Source organism: Desmodus rotundus, chromosome 3 (assembly GCF_022682495.2).
Source record: "Desmodus rotundus isolate HL8 chromosome 3, HLdesRot8A.1, whole genome shotgun sequence".
In the NCBI taxonomy this organism is placed as follows: domain Eukaryota; kingdom Metazoa; phylum Chordata; class Mammalia; order Chiroptera; family Phyllostomidae; genus Desmodus; species Desmodus rotundus.
This window is the reverse complement of record NC_071389.1, coordinates 139,163,004-139,186,494: the sequence shown is the minus strand read 5'-3', so window position 1 is coordinate 139,186,494 and position 23,491 is coordinate 139,163,004. Positions and strand designations below refer to the sequence as shown.

The 23,491-nt window shown below is 37.4% G+C and overlaps 1 protein-coding gene across 3 annotated transcripts in view; it reads right to left on the bottom strand.

Annotated features, from left to right (window-relative positions):
- The window catches only part of MDM1 (Mdm1 nuclear protein), a 34,137-nt gene extending 11,091 nt beyond the window's left edge, over nucleotides 1–23,046 (bottom strand). The window contains exons 1-12 of one of the 3 annotated variants that reach the window (XM_053921173.2): nucleotides 22,906–23,046; nucleotides 21,474–21,588; nucleotides 17,764–18,137; nucleotides 16,587–16,721; nucleotides 12,434–12,601; nucleotides 11,192–11,295; nucleotides 11,008–11,107; nucleotides 5,573–5,602; nucleotides 5,066–5,241; nucleotides 3,518–3,820; nucleotides 2,663–2,775; nucleotides 2,458–2,567 (exon numbers count right to left, since the gene is read on the bottom strand). In XM_053921173.2, the coding sequence (XP_053777148.1) occupies nucleotides 2,458–2,567; nucleotides 2,663–2,775; nucleotides 3,518–3,820; nucleotides 5,066–5,241; nucleotides 5,573–5,602; nucleotides 11,008–11,107; nucleotides 11,192–11,295; nucleotides 12,434–12,601; nucleotides 16,587–16,721; nucleotides 17,764–18,137; nucleotides 21,474–21,588; nucleotides 22,906–22,923 (1,746 nt within the window). In that variant the 5' untranslated portion in view covers nucleotides 22,924–23,046. Of the gene's footprint in view, nucleotides 1–2,457; nucleotides 2,568–2,662; nucleotides 2,776–3,517; nucleotides 3,821–5,065; nucleotides 5,242–5,572; nucleotides 5,603–11,007; nucleotides 11,108–11,191; nucleotides 11,296–12,433; nucleotides 12,602–16,586; nucleotides 16,722–17,763; nucleotides 18,138–18,256; nucleotides 18,576–21,473; nucleotides 21,589–22,905 lie in introns of those variants that run through there. The other 2 variants (XM_053921174.2, XM_053921175.1) reach the window with 2 other exon arrangements.
- Nucleotides 23,047–23,491: the final 445 nt, after the last annotated feature.

Below are 23,491 nucleotides of genomic sequence, written 5' to 3'. Positions count from 1 at the left end.
AACTCAGCCACTTACCCTACATATTAAGTCTTGTCGTCACTAGTAACTGCAACCTCTTCAGAATCTCCTAATTTTAAAACCGACCCACAGGTACCCCAAGTCCAACTAGTCCTTAAGGCTGACGAGACTGTCCCCATCTACTGATCCTGTCATCTTTGCACTGAACTTACTTTCTTCAGTTCTATTTTTCCCTCCCCGACCAACTCAACTTCCATGGGTAGTCACTGTAATCACTTCCCTACATATACCTGAGCTCCGCTACCCGTTTTCTCACTTTGTCTTACTCCCTTGACAAAACATGAACCTCAGTCAAATCCAACTGTGTACTTACCCTGCACCCCTGCAGCCACACATGTCTGGAGGAACACACACACAGCATCCCGACTGGTCTTACATCAAATGTATGACCACTAACCTAACAGGGCCCCTTAATGTTGCCCTGCAATATCTAACATTTCCCTGGTCCACTAACTCTCCCACTATCCGCAAAGACTATTTCAGCCTTATTCTCTTTCCTCAGCCCTCCAAAATTTTCTTCCCCTGCCTCATTCCCCGCAAGGATCTTTCTTCATATTCTGCCAAAAGCAAAAGAGACTTTCCAAAAGCTCCCACCACATTTTCCTTTGTTTCATCAGCAGTGCCCATATAATCGACTCTGCCTTCCCTTTTTAACAATGAAGGAACTGTCACAGTGCCTAAGGCGAACCTTTCCACACCCGCACCAAATCCTATGCCCTTTCTCCTACTCAAGAATATCTGTCCCACAATTTTCCTCCCACTCCTGTATCACCTTTTCTCTCTCTGTAAAATTGTTTTCATCAACATACAAATGTTATCCTCTTCTCTTTCTTGATTTTACTTCTTCCAACTCCCACTCCCTTACTCTGCTCCCTTTCATGGGAAAAACTCTTCACAGACTTGTCTGTGATGCTGTCTTTAGCTCCTCTCCTCTTTGTTCTCTTGAACTCACGTGCATTTAGGCTTTTATCCCACACTACTAGCAAAACTACCCTCTGTCAAGGTCACCAATAACCTCCTTGTTGCTAAATCCGATAATTTCCATGACACGCTCTCCTCCTTGACACCTCCAGGACACCACAATCCCGTTTCCCACTACCTCATGGCTATTCCTTTGCAGTCTCTTTGCTGGTTACTCCTCAGCTTCCCAGTGTCAAAAACCTGGGGCTCAGACCTGTCTACACTTCCTCTTTCTGCCTAAATCCACTTCCTGATGACCTTCCCCAGTCTCAAGAGCTTGCACACCTGTATGATAAAGAGCCTCAAACCTCTATGTGAACCCAACCTCTCCTCCATACTCCAAAATCAACTGCCTACTCAACATGTCTACTTGTATGTCTAATAAGCTTCTCAAGTTTAATGTGTCCAAAACAGGACTCCTGGTCTTCCCTGAAAGTTTTTTTCCTCATACTGTTATCCTCATATCAGTGAAACGGCAATTTGGCCATTATTGCTCAGGCCAGAAATCCTGAGTTATGCTTGATTTCTCTCTTCCTCCCACCCCATATCTTACACATCAGCAAATCTTCTCAGCTTACTGTCGTTGAATATCCAGAATCACACTTCATCATATCACCTGCATTACCACTGCAATGATCCAAACGACCACCACTCTCGCCTGGATGCTGCTACTGACTCCTGTCATCCCCTGCTCCTCCAAAGGCTTCCCATTTCACTCAGACCAAAACTGAAAACCTTTGCTATGACTTATAAGGCCCTACACAATTTAGTCGCCCAGTATGCTTCCGAACTCACTGTCCATACTATACTCCCTCTCTTGCTCTCTACTCCAGCCACACTGCTCCTGGCCGTTCCTCAGAAAAGGAGCTATCTTCTCACCTCGCTGACTTCGCGCTTGCTGCTCTTTTGCCTAGAATGCCTTCCTAGATACACACATGGGTCCATCCTTCACCATCTTCAGATTCTGCTCAAATGCCACCCTCTCAGTAAGAACTTTCCTGGGCACTTCCTATTCACTTCCCCTGTCTTATCTTTCTTTGTAGTATTTAACATTACCTAACATACACTGTACTTTACCTAGTTATACTATTTATTGTATCTCTCCTCCACTAGAATATAAGTTCAGTAAGGGCCAGGATTTTTGTCTGTTTCTTTCACTGTTATCTCTGGTGCTAAAATGGTGCCTGGAACATAGTCGGAACACAAATGCCTCATTAGATGCTCAATAAATAGAACCGTTTCTCTTCTCTCTTCCTGTTGAGTCACTACTGACAAGATTTGAAAGTATATCAGCAGAAATACAATGTCAGTACCGGAAGAAACAGTTCAATGCTCTGCCTTACTAAAAATAGATTAACAGACTGTCTCCACATATGACATACAAATTTTCTAAAATCTGAACCTATCATTCATTTATGACATGTGACTAAAAAAATAACTTCCTGACAAAATGTTTCTCCCCAAAATAAAAATATTTACCTTCCTAAAATCACTCTTTGGAGTTTCTACGCCATCCTGAGAAGACATTCTTTTCCTCTGTTCTGGGACTGGGGGCTTCACTTTAGATGGAGACACTAAAACAGCACCACCTAGAAAAATGCAGAAGATGGTAAGTTTCAATCAAACTAAATTTTCCTGTAGAAAAGGCAGGTGAAATATGAACTGCATGGTGTTTTCCTATTACCAACAGCTGGAGTGGTAAGGTCATGATGAGTCCTTTGAATCCCACCAAGTTCTCTCAGCTTCGGAGTAGGAAGCCTGCCTCCTTTTTCTGAGGATACAGAAGAAGAATCTGACCTAAAAAATTAAAATAATCTATATGAAACCATTCTTCTAGGAAATATGACCAAAAATACTTTGCCATCATTATGCAATAATAAAGTATAAAACTTTTAAGATAAGACCTTTTTGTTTCTGAAAAAAATAAATAAACCCACATGCAGGTAAGAGCGACTGCATATTGGAAGAGTGCAGATCACTGCAAGTCAGCAAGAACACGCAGAAAATGCTTCCATTAAATGAGGGCCTAAATCCCATATTAACTGCAAAACTCATGAAAGAAAAGCACCACTATCAATGGTGGAGAATCACTCCCCAAAGAAATCTACATACAAATCAACAGGAATTAGCTCTTTGCCAAAATCACTTATTTTAATATTATAAAACATTATCCTTTCTTTTTTGGTATAACCATCTGATATTTAAGAATATCAGCTATTTTTCTTAAATCATAAAGAAAGTCATTCTTCCAGGCACATTTGCAAATCATAATTAGCAAGACATAAATGAAAATAACACTAACTATTCCCTCCCCATGCAGCTCAGTGTTCAAGTGTTCAATTACCAATTAGTGGTAACTCAAATACCTGACTGACTCAAATTATAAATCATATAGAATGCCTACTTCCTGACATTAAAATAAAATCTCTTTATCAGTCATAAAACCAAAAGCATAAACCACTATACTTAGTGACAAAACAAAATATGTATTAGCCATGTATAATAATGTTGCTATATACTGATTAATTTAAACTCTCACCCTTCTTTTATCTTGCCTGCCTTAGATTTTTCATGTACTTTCAACTTCTCTAACTCTCCCATATAAACCTGCTTGTCCCTTTCCCTTTCCTCTTCCTCTTCCTCTTCTCTCGTCTGTTTTTGTATATCTTCATTGGTTTCCTCTGCATCCCAAGCCAAACGCCTTCTAACAGGTACAGTGGTAGCATCTGACACGCCCAATTTTTCTGTGGTATTTTTCTGGGGCTGTTCTTCCAAGATAGGTCTTTTTTCTTCTAGTTTTGTAGAAGGATATTTCTGCAAATTCTTATGGCTTGTAGGATCTCTGCATAACAAAGTAAGTTTTATTTTAAACTTGAGTAGCTTCAGGTTCCTAGTTTATACTAATTTCAATGAGCCATCATTCCCTTTTACTGTTCACAACTACGTATTTCCCACAGATATTGCCTAGCCCAGATACTGAAGAAAGAAATCTAAGTTCATTTTAGCCCTGATCAGTGTGGCTCAGTTGGATCAGCATCGTCCCACAAAGTGAAAGGTCACTGGCTCGATTCCCAATAGGAGCACATACCTGGGTTGCAGGTTTGGTCCCCAGTCAGGGCGCGTAGAGAGACAACTGATCAATGTTTCCCCTTCACTTCAATGTGTCTCTCTCCCTCTTTTTCTCCCTCCCTTCCCCTCTCTCTATAAATAAATAAAATCGGGTTTTTTTTAAAGAGTTCATTTTACATTATAATAGAGTTATGATCTGGAGTTGCTATTAAAATACTCCAAAATAAAATACACTTATCTCCTCTTACTCCCACCTTCACACAGACATGCCTGCACCGCTACTGACAAAACTCATCCGTGTCCCCAGAACTGGCATTTGTATGTGCAGACAGTCTAACTTGTTCAGTTACTCCATCGGAGTTTGTGCACAAACTCGGCTGTTCCTGTGGATCTAGCAAGCTGATTCAAATTTTATAATTTAGATAGAGTAATCTTTTCCTGACATTAACTAAAGAACAGATTTTGTGATGAATTTTTAAAATCAGATGTCACCTAAGTAGCATTTACAGGTCAATTTGGTATGTGTGACTATATTAACATGCTGTAACAACTAAAAACTATTTTATTTGCTACAAATCAGTGTGCTATTTCTCTTATAAAAAGTTAAATCATTTCACTTTAAAACCCAACACAGCAGAGAATTCTCCCATAGAAGCAGGACCTAAGTTCCATATCAACCATGAAAATTTATTAATAAATGATAATGGATATGTACTAATAACTTACTTTTAAAGTTCTTTTACAGCTACTATATAATCATTCCTATTCTACTTTTAATTGTTAACAAAAAATATTATAAAATCCAGTCTTCTGGATTTACATTATGTATTATTTACACACAAACGCTTAAAGTACATAGTTTTATTTTTCAGAAATAAACTATAAATAATGAAATATAATGGCTAGCATATCTCCATTTAACTAAATGAGTTTTGAGTTGTATGTCATTCACCTATATAATTCCATGGTCTACTTAAGCTACAACATACTTTTTCACCACATACAAAAAGCATCTCACCCAGCAAGGTCTAGTGCTCTAATGTTACTACTAATAGTTCCTTCTGAGCTCGTGGTTGAGGAGACATCCCAAAAGCAGTTCTTATCAGACAAAATCTGATTCAGATGGTCCCGAGAAAAATGTGTTCCCTGAACTCGTTTCCTATAAAACTCAGCCTTCTCTCGGAGTTCTTTAACCTACATAGGAGAAGTAAGACATCACGTATTACTGTAAATGCTCCTTCACAAATACCACCAGGCAGCATATCTAAGACATTGCGCACATACAGCCAGAGACCAAAGAGAAAGGAAGGCAAAACTAGCCACATATATTCATCAAACTATGTGCATTTTTAAGCAGAAATTAAAACAGTCACGCTAAAGCACAATGCAGTTATTTTAGGCCAGCATACAGGGAGAGATTTGTAGCAGCTAAGAAAAATATTGACATCTACTTCTTATTTGAACTGAAATTACACAAGTGTTCTATGCATTATTACAATATTTTAAAAACTCAAAAGCAACCAACCTCTGCATACCACATTGCATTTAGAGAACCCTAGGGAAGGAATACAGAAACATACTTAATGACAGGTTAATGCCACAATGTACTATTAATGGGAATCAATGAAAAACCTATTATTCTTCCTTCTAAATGTATATATACACCAAATTTGTCAACCAAATTTTTTAGTATATTTTAGTAACATTTAATTCAGTAACCAAGACATGTTAATATTACCTCAAAAACCAGCCACAGTATTGCATGGCTGGGATGCTGTCCGTGACAGGTTACTTAATTACTATTCCTACTTCCCTACCACTGGATTATCAAAAAGCCCAAAACCCCTAGCCCCAGTCTTAATTTCCTAGTTTTATATACAGTTGCTCTCAGCAAAGAAACCCCCACAGTGAGAGAGTCACAAGGTTTCCCCTCCAAATGCCTCAGCATTTCCTTGGAATCGGCAAAACCTCAACTTTTAAAAAATGTATTAAGTATATACTAATTTTTAATCTCACAAAATAGGAATTATAATACATTTAACAAAATAACAGAATACAAAAAACTACTCTGATGAACTATAAAGCAATTTGAATTCCCTAATGTACAAATTCCATAATTTGCATGTGAAATGGAGCCTTTTATCGTCTTTTGAAACCCTTTCATTTTATACATAATACTGCCACCTGCTGGCTTCTATAAATACAATTGCACAATGTAAAAAAATTAAATTGCCCCTCAAAACTCTGTTTAAAATAATCTGTTTAATGTTACAAACCAATGATACCTCAATAAAAATTAAAATAAATAAAATAAAATAATCTGTATTTCTCAAAAAACAAAATTTTTTTCTAGCATAAAGATGGAATATTAGCATGAAAAGGGTATCTGGATACTGTCTGATTAAATTGCTTTGCCTTCACTTGGAAACATAACAGTACTAAAACTTAGCATTGCAAAAACAATTGAAGAAACATATCCTCAGCTCCTTAACAAGACATTATGGAATGCAAAAAAAAAAAAAAGTTACATCTGTAGGGACTTAGCCAAAGTCAAAGGACAGTATCAGTCATGGCACAACAAACCATATATATATAGCTTTATTGAGAAATATATATGTATTTTATATACATGTCTATATTCTCAATAAAGCTGGGGGAGAAAAATAATAACTAAGCCAAATAACAGTCCCAATGTTCTAATAAGCCAAATCTGAAACATTACTAAAGGATAATTCAAAATATTTTCTTCACTGCCCCCAAAAATTGAGCCATGCTCACTTATTTCTGTCAACTCCTATACTTTGAAGAAAATTATGAGTACAGCAGGTCCTCAAATAATGTCATTTCGCTCAATGTCTCTTCATTATAACATTCATGAGATGCCACAGGAATGTAACTCCTTTTTATATCAAGTAGCCTATGGTAAAACTGGTTTCATGATAGTCATTTTGCTCAAAGTCACAGAACCCATCAATGATGTTAAGTGAGGACTTACTTTAGTGGATTTTGCTTTTAACAGGTAGAAGTGAGACATGTGGGTTGAATGTTGAATAACCAGTACTAACCAAGGTATTCTGAATACACAGGACTTTTTATAATCCAAATTTCTAATACATATCCCAAGTTTCAAGTGTTTCATGGCTACTCCACTACCTACATGATAAAATCTGCAAGCCTCAGCATCTCTTCCTCCTGTGTTCTTAAAGGCCTTCATACATAACCCCACTGGTTCTTTTTTCTTGTATTTTTCCCATTAGCATTTAGTCCCCTCTTACGCCCTTCCCCCCAGCAATCACCACACTGTTGTTCACGTCCATGAGTCCTTTTTCCTTTTTGCTGAATCCCTCCACCCTGTAACCTCCCCCAAGTAGTTCCTATTGTATCCGTCTGGAATTAATCGCTTGTGTCATTCTCTCCCATTAACCTATGAACTCCTTGAGGTGAGAAAGAATGCAGATTTAAACATTGTTTCCACAACCTGTCCTGGGTGTGTACTAAGTGCTAGGCCCGAGCTAAAAGGCTGGTAGTTGAAGGTGAGCAAAAAAGTCCCTGTATTCAACGTGCTCACAGTTTGGTAGAAGAAGCAGATCTCCTCTATGATAAAAGTTATCATAATAATGGTATGGCTTATGCCATAAAAAAAAATGAAATATAAGTTGAAGGAGTCCATCAAAAGAGGAGTCTATCAGTCCTATGCTATGTACAGGGTGGAGTGGGAAGGGGCAGTGAAGAAGGCTGCATTCTATCCATGTGGGAGGACCTTACTGTTTGATAAATGAGAGGATGGACGAATATCCCCTCCATGTACATGGTGATCCAGTTTTATTTGACATCGGTTTCCTTAAAGGAGGGAAAGGAAATACTTACAGAAATACCGTAAAACTTGGTTCACTCAGTTCTTTTAAACAATGTTTAAAAGTTACTTCATCAGCAATCTTTATTAATATTAGTGCTAATGTTATGTTTTGCAACTACATAATTTTAAACTTCTATAATCCTATACTAAGATAAAAAATCAGGAGGTTGATACCCAAGTAAGGTGTTCTACTAGAAAGAGTAAAAATGAAAAAAAAAAAAAAAGGAAATCAGTGGTGTGAACTCAATATTAAGAACAATCCCCACAGCCAAGAACCAGAGGCACTAAAAAGGACATAAATAGACCATTCCAAACTCAATTAAAACAACACACACATCTCTTTCCAGGTAAAGTAATGTGATCCAATTATATGATATAATAAGAACTATAAGTAGAATGTTTTGATTTCTGAATTTCTTTTCCCAAATTAAGAACGTAACTAAATCACTTAAAATTCATATATACAGAAAATTCAAACTTAGAAAATTGAGGAAGAAAAAATTAAAAACTTTTTCCTCTAAAATCATCCTCCAAAAGTGAGGAGTCATCTTTATACCTAGTAGTTCTTAAAATGTCTGTCAAATTACAGAATGTGGGACTTTATCTTGAAAGACACATTAGAAAAAAATTACCAAGAGAACAATTTGATGGTCATGAGATGGGAGGGCTTGGGTAATTGGTGAAAAAAATGAAAGGGACTAAGAAGCACAAATTGGGTATTAAATGTCACAAGAACATAAAGTACAGCACAGAGAATATAGTCAGTAATATTGTAATTACCATGTATAACCACTTTATAAGGTATATAAATGTCTTATCACTATGTTGTATACCTAAAACTAATATAATACTGTAAGTCAAGTATAATTATTTTTAAAAATTTTAAATTACTTCAACCAATTTTAAGTATTAGATTACCTAACAATAAAAAAAGGAAATCTAACACAGATTCAGTAGTTATTCTAAGGATAGGAGCTAACAGTTATAATATCTGGTTTTATTAAAAATAACCCATTAAGTAAGCATTTTAAGAAGAAATAGTGCCAGTGTTTATGTTATGGAGATAAATATACAACCACTGGATGAATATAACCAAGTACCCCAATGTTATATGAATATGTACTTGGGACTCAGGATTAAATACCCAATGACTAAACTATAGATTTTAAAGTACAATATTGCGAACAACATAGAAGGAAATGAAAATGATATATGGGCTAGAAAACTGTAACATGATTCAAAAAATGAGTTAACATTCTAATGATAACAAAGTCATTGATTTCCCAAGTGCATCTGATGAGTGTGAGTAATATTCTTTCATGAAATGTTAGGAATGGGAAAATGGGGGAGTACCTCATGTTTAGTTACATCATAAGCAGCCACATATCGTTAAGTGTCTTCCAGTAAAATAATATACATATAAGACTTAAATAAAACATGGCCATATTAAATGTCCATGACTTGGTCATAGACATTTATCACCATCGGTAATCACTGGCCTCTTTACTAAAAATTCTTATTCTTTTCTAACTCCAATTTACTTTTTGAATTATTTTGCCCATAGAAGTCAAGGCAAACTGTACCACTAACTGAAATATTTACAACCACCAACAGAAATTGACAAAACAAACTCCCTCCCAAAGTCACGTTACCAAGGTATCATAATAGGAATCCTTGAAAAGACAGATCTTAAACTAACAACAAAAATGTTCTCTTCCACCAGGACAGGATAAGGACTATCAACTTCTAACTTCAGACATAATAATCTCCTCAGCTCATTAAATGTTTAAATCTGAGGTCTAAATACCAATTCATCTTAGTTTAAAGAAGTCTCAGAGACTACGATAATTTTTCCAAAACAAGGAACTTCTCAGGGCAGGCTAGTGGTGAACAGCTGACACCCCATTAGCCCTCTACGGCCACATTCTGCGCCCTGCCTTTGCCCCCAGGTTTTCCTTATTCCCCATCAGACTCTTTAGACACAGAGCTGGTCTGGCATGGTCTTCAACTGTTCAACGCATATATTTTTAACTTGCTCTTACCAGGGTGAATATATGAGTTTTGGCCCCAATAATCTCTGGGACAGCGTTGAGCTTCGTCTCGTACTCGCCTGCATTGCCTCTGAGCCATGTTCAAGCAGGGAAGTAGAGAGTACCAAGAGAGCCATGGGTGGGAGGAATCAGGTAACCTCTTGAAACAACATTTGGAGCACAGGGGTCACCAGAATATGGGTCTGGGAGCTGACAGTGCAAAAAGCCAGCAGCTCAAAGTGCCAACACCCTCTCCCAGAAACTGATGACGTGTAATTGTTAGCCATGGTTTTAAGTACGGAGCTAAATAAAAGATTCATTCCTCATACAAATCATCTTTCCCTTTACCATGATAGGAAGAGGGAGTGTTTACTGATATCCAATCTAAACTTTTTAATTTAGTTAATTCACATAGAAAAGGCAGAAAACCATCAAGATACAATTTAAAAGATGACAATTATTCAATAACCAAAAAAGCTCCAGTTTATCCTCTGACTATAAGAAGCTAGAACTGAACTAGCACTTCCCAATTCAAGGATTACCCTTTCCCTCAAACCTTTCTTTAGAATCCTCAGAATTTCCCCCGTGTGTCAGGGGATCCAGACAACACCGTAACTCAAACCTCAATCAGCACAGGCCACTCCTTCCCTGTACTTACAGACTGTAACAGTACACACTGATAAGGGTACCACTGCCAGACAAACTAATCTTGAAAATTAATTAATCTTCAGCTGTGAGGGTGGAGGTCTGGATGTTATAATCAAATCTATCATGCTATAATTCTATAAGCTAACTTTATTAATATAATCAAATATTGACTGTAAAAAACATTTTTAACTTTAAGGACTTCATAATAATAAATATAATCTCTAAGGAGCTAGTTATTATTTAAAAAAGTAAACACACTGATAAAGTATATCCTAATACATACAACTTTAATTTCCTAATATTTACATGGCTATTATTTTATCATACACCTTTAAATTGTCTCTATTACTAAATTAAACTCATTGTAAAATTAAACTGATAAAGGCTCAAAGAAAATGTGGGCTTACTGAGCTTACGCGTACTCACCTGACTTGGTATGTTTTCCTTCACATGCGTCCAAGCCCCAGCTTTATATAAATATTGGGCTGGGCTCAGAAATTTTGCTCTATATTCAGAATTCACTTTCCTGACAGAAATAAAATAAGGGTAAATATATCACCAACTCAATCATCTAAATACTATGCTATTTATCTTTCGTAAAAACACATACCCAAGTCTTTGATGTCTCCAAGGAATGAACTTCTTTTTAGGTTGGTTTAAGCCTTTTGATTCCATCTCTGCTTCTAATTTTAAAGAATCGTCTGTTTTATTACACTAAAATGACAAAATTTAAACTTTTTATGCTAAAAATATTTTATACAGTAAAGTCAAAGCATAAATGTTATAAAATATGTTGGATACTGTATTACAATTCTGTTTTTAGAAGTAAGATGTAACCAAAGATAACAGAGAAATCACAAGGAATTAACAAACAAGTTTTGAAACTAGTATATCTGGTTAGTGTTTTTGAAGTATAACTCAGGATATAGTTTCAATTTCTAACAATTAAAACTTTAGATCCTTGGCTAGGAAAAAAATAATTAACAACTAAATACCTAAATAAATAAACTTTACATCACTACCTTTTAAGTAGTAATCTTCCATTTGCCCTTGATATTCAAAATTTATATTTAATTGTGTTATAGTAATTAAATGTAAGGCTCCAATTAATAATTTACCACATTGTTTACTGAATAACTTAATCATTCTTTTTCTCTCTGCAAGATCATAGGTCCAAAAAAATTTACATATATTATATAAAATTTTACTTTAGTCATATAATTTCTATTTTTAGAGCCCACAAAATATCAGGTATGACCTTCCAGGAAATTAAATAATAAGACTTATACCCTGTTTACTTATAATTTACAATAACTTTAACCTGATGCTGCAATTTAAATAGCTGTAATTTCACACAGAAGTAGGTCTTTGTATATCCTGAGATAAATCACGTGAATTATACTGGCTATAACTTGGCATGCTATAACTTTGGTTTAAAATGCATGTATGTATGTGTGTTTGTGTTTGATTTCCATTATTTAATTTAAAGTATTGTATGAGTTTCTGTCACTACTGTTACCCTTGGAGCCCGTATTACTGTAAAGTCAAACATCTGATATTAGACTTGCAAAGCATTCATTACACTGTATTATATTTTACTACTTCCACCTCTGTCTCCCCAATAGCCCAAGAGCTGCTTAGAGCTTAAGGTGGTTATAACTGTATTCTCACTAGCTACCCAATGCCCAGCTCCTACTAAGTGCCCAAGAACATCTGGCATTTAATGAACAAACAAATGACTTAATGAACTAGCTAAAAACAAAAATTTCAAGTGGTACCAAGTGAAAAAAAAAAACATGTAGTAGAGACTAAAATGAGGATTTTGTTTTGTTTTCAAAGAGTTGATAAATACCTGTTTTTCGGGAGATATTATTTCCAAATGTTCATTCTCTTTCAAATCATTTCTTAATTTTGGTTCTTTCACTGGAGATAAACCCTTGAAATTTCTTTTGTATTCCGTTTCATGGATTATTGAATTACCTTTGAATTGCGGAACAAATTTGCTTTTATTGTGGAAAACCTTAAAACAAAAATTAGTTTAGTTTTTTGTTGGTTAAATATACAGAACTCAGTTTTTCAACAGCTAAAAAAATTTCACACACAAAGTTGAACCATAGTATATCGCAGTATACAAAAAAAGGCAAAATTATGTATGACTCTATAATTTCATTTGACATGACTAATTAATATCCAAAGGGCAACAAAAGCAAAAATAGACAAATGAGATTGCATTGAACTAAAAAGCTTGTGTAAAGAAAACAGAGTAAAGAGACAATCTATGGAATGGGAGAAAATATATGCAAACCTTAGATCTCATAAGAGGTCAATATTCAACATATATTAAGGAACTCAACTCAACAGCAAGAAAACAACCCAGTTTAAAAGTGGGCAAAGAGGCATAAAAACAAACACATTGATCAATGCAATAGAATAGGAAGTCCAGATATAAACCCACACATATATGGTCAGTTAACTTATGACAAAGGAGCCAAGAATATATAATGATAATAGGACAGTCTCTTCAATAAATGGTAATGGTAAGACTAGGCTGTGTTATCCAAAAGGATGAAACTGAGCCACACAGTCTTACACCATACACAAAGATCAACTCAAAATGGATTAAAACTTGAATGTAACTAAAACCATAAAAACTCCTAGGAAGAAAAAATAGGGGATAAGCACCTTGACATTGGCCTTGGCAATGATTTTTTTAATTTGACACCAAAACTAAAGGCAACAAAAAAGCAAAAATAAACAAGTAGGACTACATCAAACTAAAAGTCTTCCCTATAGCAAAGGAAACCATCAACAAAAGCAATCTATGAAATGAGAGAAAATATTTGCAAATCATATATTTAATAATGGATTATTAAATTACAATAATAATAATGGAAGTCATAGAACTCAAAAGAAAATAACCATAAAATTCAATTAAAAACAGGCAGAGGAACTGAATAGACATTTTTCCAAAGAAAAGATATAATGGCTAGGGGGTACACAAACAACTGATCAATATCATTAATCATGAGGAAAATGTAAATCAAAACCACAATGAGACAATATTCTAACAGATCTAAGATCTGTTAGAATAGCTATTATCAAAAATATAAAAGGTAAGTTGGCAAGGATGTGGGGAACCTCTGCTATCAGTGGGAATGTAAATTAGTAGAGCCCTTATGATGATATTCAAAAACAGTATGGAGGTTCCTCAAAAAATTGAAAACAAAACTACCACATGATTCAGCAATTCCATTTCTGGGTATATTTCCAAAGGAAGTGAAACCTGTATCTCAAAGTTTATCTGCACTTCCTTGTTCACTGAAGCATTATTCACAATAGCCGAGATATGAAATGAACCTAAGTGTCCATCAATATTTGAATGGATAAAGAAAATGTGGCATGCATATACAATGGAATATTATTCAGCTTTAAAAAATAGAAAAAATCTTGTCATTTGCAACATGGATGAACCTGTAGAACATATACTAAGTGAAATAAGTCAGGCACAGAAAGATAAATACTGCATGATTGCACTTGTATGTGGAGTCTATAACAGTTGAACTCATAGAAGCAGAGCAGGATGGTGGCTGCCAGGGGCTCGTGGGTGGGGAACAGAGAGAGATGTTGGTCAGAGAGTCCCAAATTTCAATACTGCAGGACAAATAAGTTCTTCAGATCTCAAGTACAGCAAGGTAACTATAGTTGATAATACTGTATTATATACTTGAAACTAGCTAAGAGGGTAGATCTTAAGAGTTCTCGCCACAAAAAAGGTAACTATGCGAAGTGATAGATGTATTAGTTTGATTATAGTAATTATTTCACAATATATACATATATCAAGACATTACATTCTATACATAAATATATTATTTTTTGTCAATTATACCTCAATAAAGCTGGGGAAAAATCCAAAGGTCAATTTTCTATATTCATTAACACTATTTTTTGAATAATAGCTACTGTAATCAAAATCATGCTTAAGCCAAAAGAAGTAATGGACCATATCTTTCCTCCCAAAGTCTCTCATCAGTCTGGTAATGGGATTAGTAGAATAGGCATATTTTAATAATATGAACATAGACATTAGCTTTATAAGGCAACTCTGTTGTCAGCTCTACAGGTTTTTTTCCTCAACATGAATTTTTTTCTTCCTGCAAAAAACAGAAAATTCTTAACATTTTAATTGTCTGGTATGTTCATTTTTCAGTTTTTTGTTTCTGTGCTTGCTTATTTTTAGCTTAAGGCAAGGGAAAAGTTCTGTAATTATTATGTTTCTATTTTTAAATGTTTCCTTTTATCCTTAATACTTCATAATGTTTTCCATTTTATGGCATATGATTACTGATTATAAGGAAAGCAAATGAAAAAGATGGAACTCAGATAAAGTATATCATTGCTTTATAACTCTAGACAGTGTATCTTCATATAGATTGAATCCAAACAGTTTATCTTTTTAAGATTCAGTATAACCTGTAGTATTTTTCCAGCGAAAATTGCTCTAACTCATTTACATGTTAATACAAGACATCCTTTCAGAAAACAGGTGTCTGATAAAACAGAACTAAATAGCTCTTTCAGAGGTCCCCATCAACAAGCATTCAATTTCTGTCACAGAGCTCTTCAGTCCATAGACCCTGAAATTGATATTCTTTGAAGTAACAAACAGTATTTGCATTCCACTCAAATTCTTTGAAACCCTCATAATGAAAGCAATAAAACTACTAAAGTGTTGCTAATGATCTATATTATACTTCTGATCCTATTAAAAAAACACTTTTATATAATACTTTCACTGAAATATATAAAAGTTGTTAATGGGGCTTTAATTTGAATCAGTTCTATTTTAAAAGTGAAATACTCTATGAAAACTGAAGAATTCACAATTTTCAAGTATTAAGTAATTTTTAGGTGTACTTACTATCCAAGAATACTTGTAAACCAGCGAAAGAAGTACTGATCCTATTTACTAGGTTCATAAAGTGTACATATCACTTTATATTATTTTATATGTTCCTAAAATGTTATATAAATTTTAGGCTTTTTTATAAAACTGAATAACAAGTAAATAAGACCAGAGCTTCCACAATTTATAGGATCACTGCTACTATTATCGTGGTGTAAGATGACTGATATTCTTGCCTTGCCGAATCTGTCCTCTTAGTCCTCAGGGAAATATAGTAAATGAATGTGAGGGGGTGTGCACGGTGTGCACACAAGTATGTTCATAAAGAAAAACACAAAGATGAGGAGAAACAAAAGTCTGGCTGTCAGGAGCCTCTGGGGATATCTTCAATGGAAGTATTTCCTACCTAGACCTTGGAGTATGTTTAGGAATGTAAATGAGAGTTAAGAGCTGAAGAACAGTTTAGAGGAAGGCGGTAGTGAAACAAAAGAGGATTTATTAATAATGGTAATCCAGTACTAAAATTGTGCAGGCATACAAGGAATCTAATATCACATTTAGTTATCATTATAGCTTTTGAATTTTAAAAATATAGTTACACTGTCAGTTCCTGTTACACTTCATTTAATGAAACGATAAAATTATGTATCTATTACTATAAAATATTTTATATTTACTAAATAAATATCCAAAGCAATTATAATGTAAACATATGTTTTCTGTCTTCCTTATAGGACAGAAAACCTACAATATATTGGTCAACTGTACACATAATCAAACCAATTCAATATTTTTTTTAATAAATAAGAGAACTCCCAGCATACAAAAACTTACCAGTGCCTATGTTTTCATTATCTGTCTCATATTTGGTATATATAATGGATATGGCCACAATGATGAGCAGCAGCCTAGGACAGTACACTGTTACTACTATAAATCACGAGTAATAGAATGATTTTAGCAACACTCTCATTTTCACTTTGCTAGAACCCACCTCCAGGCCTATTTAAGTATCTCATTTCTTTCAGCAATTAGTTCTATGTAAATCTGCATAACTAGATTAAACATAATAAAAAACATACTATATCTATTGAGCTACCTGATTGGCTGCAAAAACTGGAGCAGTTTCTTTAGGGGTCTTCCAAACAAACTGTCTTTGATATTCAGAATTTCTCAAGACACTATGTGAAGGAACAACATTCAATCCAGCTTTCTTCTGTAGAAATCTATCCAACTGTTAAGGAAAACAAATCCCACTCCAAATCATTGAAAATTTCCATCCAAAAAATTTTTTTTACTGTGGTAAAATAAACATCCAGTACAGCATTACTTAATTATATCCTCATTGTTGTACAACTAACTTTTCTCAATTGAAAATCTCCCTTTTAAATTGTCAAACTATTTAAAATTCCTTTTCTAATACTGTCAAGAAATTATTATGCATCCCACCAAATATTAACATGTCTCAATTCCTTCTTACCAATTATTTATAATTAAACCTATTACTAAGAAACAACAGCCCCTTGCTTTATGCACACATTGCTTCTGGGACACCCCTTCCCCTGCCCACCAGACTCACACATCACTTTTTTTGATTCCCCTAGGCCCCCTAGTTTTCACAAGCCATGGGTTCTTCTCCAACACTTCTAAATGGCTCTCGGTGGGTCCAGTCAGCGGAGGACATGAAATGGGGAAGAAGCACAGTGGCAAGGAGAAAAATGTGGGAGGCAGTGAGATGTCTGCACAGGTCCCTGCAGCCTCCACTTATGTGCTCTCAGGGACCTTCTGCAGGCCAGCTATGACATAAGAGAGAAGAACTACAAGGTCTTTGAGGTCCAGCCAAAACTCTCCTTTTTTTTGCATTTCATCAATTGAGATTCTGTTGTTGTTGTTGTTTTTTTCCTTGCAGGTATACAATAATAAATTGAAAAGAGCCTAAGTAGAAGCCAGCTCACCGTCCCTGCCAGCACTAATGACCTACTCCCCTTCTCTGTCTCAACTTGATCTCTCCCTTAGGACTCAGGTGCTGATATATGATGAATAAAATCCAGAAGCAAGCTGTCCACCCAATGAAGAGATACCTTAGTATAACTAGTACAAAGTGACTATCAAGAAAAGAACTAGTTCACAATAAAATCAATAGCCTCTTGTTAACTACTCTATAGACAAGAAAACAACAATAGAAAAATTTTAATCACAAAATGAAATATTTTGAAAATGATGAAATCTACAAAGAATTCTATGCTTTTGTAAACAAATACGGTGAAGATACTTACCTTATTATCTATGTTTTCTGAGAGAAGCTTGGTAGAATGTTCCACTTGCACATTTTCACTAACTGGTATATGGTTTCCTATTATATCCTTATTATTTTCCACAATATCTGAAGCCCCTTCAGCTTTGGATTCTGCAGAGTGAGATCTGGTTCCCTTGGGGACCCTGGAGGCTTCTAGTGCAAGAACTCTTTCTTGGTGAACGTCTTCTTTGTGTTCTGCCTGTTGTGACTCTGGTGTTTCTGGGGCTTGAGGTTGTGGTGACACAACCACATCATTCTCTGAGAGAGCTCCATTCCACTCAAGAGATTTTGAAATCTGTGGGTCATGGTAAGGGACTCTTCTTTTTGAAATAAAACTTGGCTCTCTCGTGATTCCTACAAAATAGAGCAAACAAAAGTAGTGACTACCAAAAAAGTTGCAAAGACAAATTTTAGTAACACCTATGAGAGGAGAAATGAAATTTAAAATTCAGTGGAGAACATAAGCATAGTTTTTCAACATGAAATCTTTAATTTTGTTTCAAAGAAATATGATAAGTTTGACCATTAAAATTTTTTAATTAGGGTCACAATGTTCAAGTTAGCCTCACACAAGTCACTAGAACTGCAACGTGATGGACCTGGCAAGTCAGGCAGCACACGCTGCTGCCTCCGTTTCTAATTACTTTACTGTGCTACTTAACAGAACAATGGGCCCTGGTAGTGTCAAAATTTGGAACTTTTCACAAAGCTTCTCTTATGCAGAGCAGACCAAGATGAGAAGGGATGAGATGGCATTATGCTGGATCTTGGTTCTACATTTGCCTTGATTTCCTGAGAATTAAAGAGAATGAACCCTTTAAACAAGAGCTGAGATACTATTTCTCTATATTTCTGTCTGGCAAGCAAATGTCCGAAAAAACTTAACCTTCTGCCCAGGTAAGAGGAGCTCTGTGGAATGACAGCCACTAAGATACTGCCCCAGTTTGGGGCCATTCTTTAAATAGAACGGAGACTGGGCAGGGTGGGGGAAAAAAGATAAGACCAGAAGGGAAGGGAAGGAGACGGGAGTGAAAGAAAATCCGGCAAGAGGTAAATAAAAGCCAGGGTTCTTTAGCCGCTGTCATGGATGTTTCAGCCGTTGAACACAGAGTCCCCAACCTTACATGGTTTCCCTAGACTAGTGGTCTTCAAACTGAGTGCATATATGTCTAGCGGCACATACAGACATTGGGGGCGGGGGTGAGGGGGTGGGCAGCTTCAGGGAATCATTTTCCAGATCCTAACTTCCATATGTCTCACTTCCTGACACTGATCTCCGTAAGAGATGGCAGAGATCATCTGCCATCTGGAGTTTTATTTCCCACCATCCCCTTCCTAATCACCCCTTCCCCACTTCACAAAAGAAAGACACACCTCTCAACCAGCCCCAGGGAATAAAAAATATCTCATAGGTAGGGAAAGAAAACAAAGGGACAATTCAAGAAAGCCTAATTCCCGAGGGAGAATATTTGACAGCGACACAAAGAAGGCAGAGATTAGAAATAACAAAGGAACAGCACCTTATTTCATCCAGTTTCACATCTTTCCATCTACCTATCTTAGAATTAAAATTCAGGTATAAGAGTGCTATGATGTGAAACGTATATATGCATATTAACACATTTCTTTGGATTGAAAAAGTTAGACCTTTTCTCTCACAGGAAATAATTTCCATTAGTTTTGCCAAGGAGGACAACCTTTACCAACTTTACCTATGATGAACATTTACCGTAAACTGAGCTAAGTGGCAGCTCCAGCAGCTCCAGTTTTAACAAAATACATGTACAATATTTAATATACCAGAAATCACATTCTTCAAAGCTATTTTTTACTTTTAGGATAAAAACAATTAAATATCAACTTAAAAATGTAAAGCAATACAAAGACCTTCTAAGTTCTTTTAGGGAGTATGAAAGCTTCAAAGTTTGAAGACCACTGCCCTAGACTCCTCCCTGCTTTAACATGGAAAGAGGCTTCAGGTAGCAGAGCAAATTAAAGGGGGCGATTCTCAAGTGGCCTGCCCTTGTCTCCCAGGACCAGCAAAAATACACGACGGGGACAAAACCCACTCTATTAACAGAATGTCCAGCCAGGCCCAGGCAACACTGCTGCTGTTTCTGGCTTGCCTCCCGCCTCCCTTTAGGAACATCCTGGAGTTCTCACTCTGGCCTCCCCCTCCCTAATATTCGACATTCCCCATTATCATGTCTCCTCCCCTAAACTATCCATCCTTTTGTAATGAATCATTCTCCAAAGTGGCTTTGCTCCCACGGTCTCACTTAATCACCTCTCAACCCTCAAGTACACCTCATCTAAGCTAAAATGTCATGGGGGCAACTATTTGGTTACCCAATTTCCCAGTGTCATAGTATCCCTCTAGGCCCCCAGCAGGGCATCTAGACTTTAACAAGATTTATTTTGGATTCTTAATCTAATGGAGCCTCAAATTTGTGGAATTTCTGGTCATTTGGAGAGGATTATGGGCACCATCCTGCCCAAGAAGTAGGGACATCCAGCCTGAAGTCAGGCTCTGGGCGAAGGATCCTAACACTTCAAACGATCCCTAAAAGAGCCACCCCTCTAGCCAACTCTTCCCTTTATTCTCCAAACCTAATCCTGGAAACACTCTCATTTTACTAATTTCCCAGGCTTGGTATCCCACTCATAAGCCTATTCTTTTCCTGGCTTAAAATATCTAACATTTGAGGAACTTCTATACCACACAGAGGCACTCTCACACGTCACACGGGAGGCACCAGCATTCCTTCATCTGTATATATGCCCCTGGCCATTAACAGGCAACATCTCATTTAATCCCTCCCAGCAATCCTGTGCAATGCGCTTCCTAAATCCACTTGGAGAAACAGGCCAAATTTGCCCAAGGTCACACAGCTAATGTGGATTCAAGCTCAGGTTTATTCCTTCATTCTAGTTTTAATAAGCACTAGAGTGCGTCAGGTACTGCACAGTAACGAGGTGGTGAAGACAAACAGACAAGAGCCTTGCTCGCAGAGATCTTATACTACAGTGAGCGAGAACTAAGCAAGCGGGTAGAACAGTCAGTCTACCTCTTTTCCCCCCAGCACGCTCCAGGAAACAGGGCTCTAACTTCGCTGGTATACAGGGAGGAAGTGTGCATGCTGACAAAAATGTGGCCTCTGAATTCATGGGGTTTGAACAGTACAGATCTGACTTCAAATCAGGGTTCTATTATTTACTAGCTGTGAACCTGGCACAACCGACTTAATGTATCTAAGCTTCAATTCCTCAACACCTTAGGAGTGCTCCTTCCCAGGCTTATTACTCTCAGCTTTCATGTCTCAGCTCAAATATCAAATCTACAGCATAGTTCCTCCAATCCATCCCTCCCTCAAGTTATCTATCATGCTAGTCTACAATTTTATATAACAACCTGAAATCCCCTAATTTATTTACTGAGTTACTTGTTCACTGTTCTTCACCACTGTTAAGGGTCTTTATCTAGTTTGAGGCTATATCCCTAGAAGCTAGGAATACTCCTGGCCTAAACCCTCAACATTTATTGAGTAAACCCTCAATAAATATTTGTTAAATAAACTAATGCATAAGTCAACCAGGCCAATTGACAAATGCTGCACAATTTTTTATCATTTTGCAAACTTACCCCAAGGCTTATTCAAGTTATAATGAATTTCAGTTTGCCCGACTTACCTAATTGATCTGATCTAAGTCCAGCCCATGGGTACCTTCGTCCCACTGAGGAATTACAGGACTCCGACAAGTATGACTTTTTCCACAGAAAGTTCCTCTGGTATTCACTCAGCCCCTGTAAATGCAAAGTACAGTTTGACTACAATGCAATTAATGAATGTTGTTTTAAAGCAGGCATCAGTAGAAATAATTTCTGAACCTCTAAAAAGAGTTGTAAGAGTTAAGATTGATAATTCAACAAAAATCTCCTTAATAATAGCTAGTATTTCACCACCTGGCTTATTTCACTTAGCATAATGCTCTCCAGATCCATCCATGCTGTTTTGAAGGGTAGGAATCAACAAAACAAACAAGTGAGCAAAATAGAACCAGAGACATGGAAAAAAAGAACAAATTAACAGTAACCAGAGGGGGGCTTAACAGGAAAAAGAAGGGGAAGGGTCAAGTCAAGGATCTTGTATAAAGGACCCGTGGACAGAGACAAGGTGCGGGGAGGATTGAAAGTGGAAGGTGGGGGGTGGGTAGGTCAGGGGAGAGTAATAGGGGGGAAATGGGGACAACTGTGATTGCACAATAAAAAAAATTTTAATAATAATAGCTAATATTTACCCAGCCCTGTACTAAGCAGTTCACGTGTCATATCCTTTAATCCTCACAACCACTTGAGGCAGATGCTAGCCAGAATCTGAGGCCAGATGTCTGCCCTTACGCTGGCTGGCTGATTCCAAAGCCTGAGCTCTTCTCTAATAACAGTGACAAACTAAATCTTCATTACTGTAATTATCCTAATTAAGGTCTCGAATACACAGTATTATGTATTATGCCTAGTAACTTCCAAAATTCTGTAGAGTGAACTAAAAAAAGAAGTTCCCCTCCCATTCTGAATTCAAACCCTTAAAATAAAAAGGCAAAGACAGTAAGGGTTTGTGGAAAGCTGTGGTCAACTGTAAATGTTGAAGGGTGCTTGACCCTGCCTGACAGCTACCTGGAACTTTTAACGAACCAAATGCACAGCTATGAATAATGTGTATTTCTTATACCCTGTCTTTATCCTGCCAAGGTTCCATTTCTCAAGCCTTTAAAAGACATACGCACTTTAAAGTTTTAAAAGGGAAAGGTGGTAAATGCCAAGCTGTGGCCACCCGTGTCCCAATCTGAAGCCCGTTATAAAGTCCTCTCTCTCCTTCTCCACTCCTCTGAGCCTCCCAAGCCTATCTCAGCACCATCTAACTCTACGACACGGTAACTCGGAAGTGAGTGTGAGCGGAGAGAGCCAGGAGAGCAGGACGGTGGCAGGCAGATTCGGGGGGCAGACAGACTCTGCGGGACCGAGGGGCGCAGCGCATGAACGCCGGGGAGGCCCCCCGCGCCCCGCACCCGCCTCGCCACGGCTCCCCCCAACAGCCTTCGGGCCCGGGGACCCCGGCCTCACCTTGAAGCGCACCGGCATGTCGCCCGGCGCTGGAGCCCCCCGCGCTCCGACAGTTAATGGGACAAAAAGCCCCGAGGGGGCGGGGCAAACAACAGTCGGTTCCCTAGCAAAACCCTCAGCCTGGCGTCCCCGACTACGCGCCGGCGCATTCCTCTCTTCCCTCCTTGAGTCACGTCGCTCTACCTTTCCCCGCCCATTCTGAAGCCTAAAAACCAATAGAAACTTGGAAAACTGCTTGCCGTCATTAAGATTTCCCCAATCGTTGCCCGAAAGGGGGACGCCCGCCTCCCGTGCCAAATCCGGAAGGCTAATGGAGACGGCGGGCGGAAGACCAGCCAATGAGGCTCCCAGAACCGCGGTGGGCGGGGCCCCGCGGGAGCATCGTCTACAGGATCGCTCTCTGGCCGCTGGTGTCGCGGGCTCCAGCGCCACAGTGGCAGTTGCTGCCGGTCGGGTTTGTGTGTGGCCGGCCTCGCTGGGCCGAGGTTCCTGACGTCACAAAGCATGAAGGTGTGTTCTTAACTACAGGATGTATGACGGACCGAATGCTCGTTTTTCCCAAGTAAAAATGTTTAGGTATATTCTC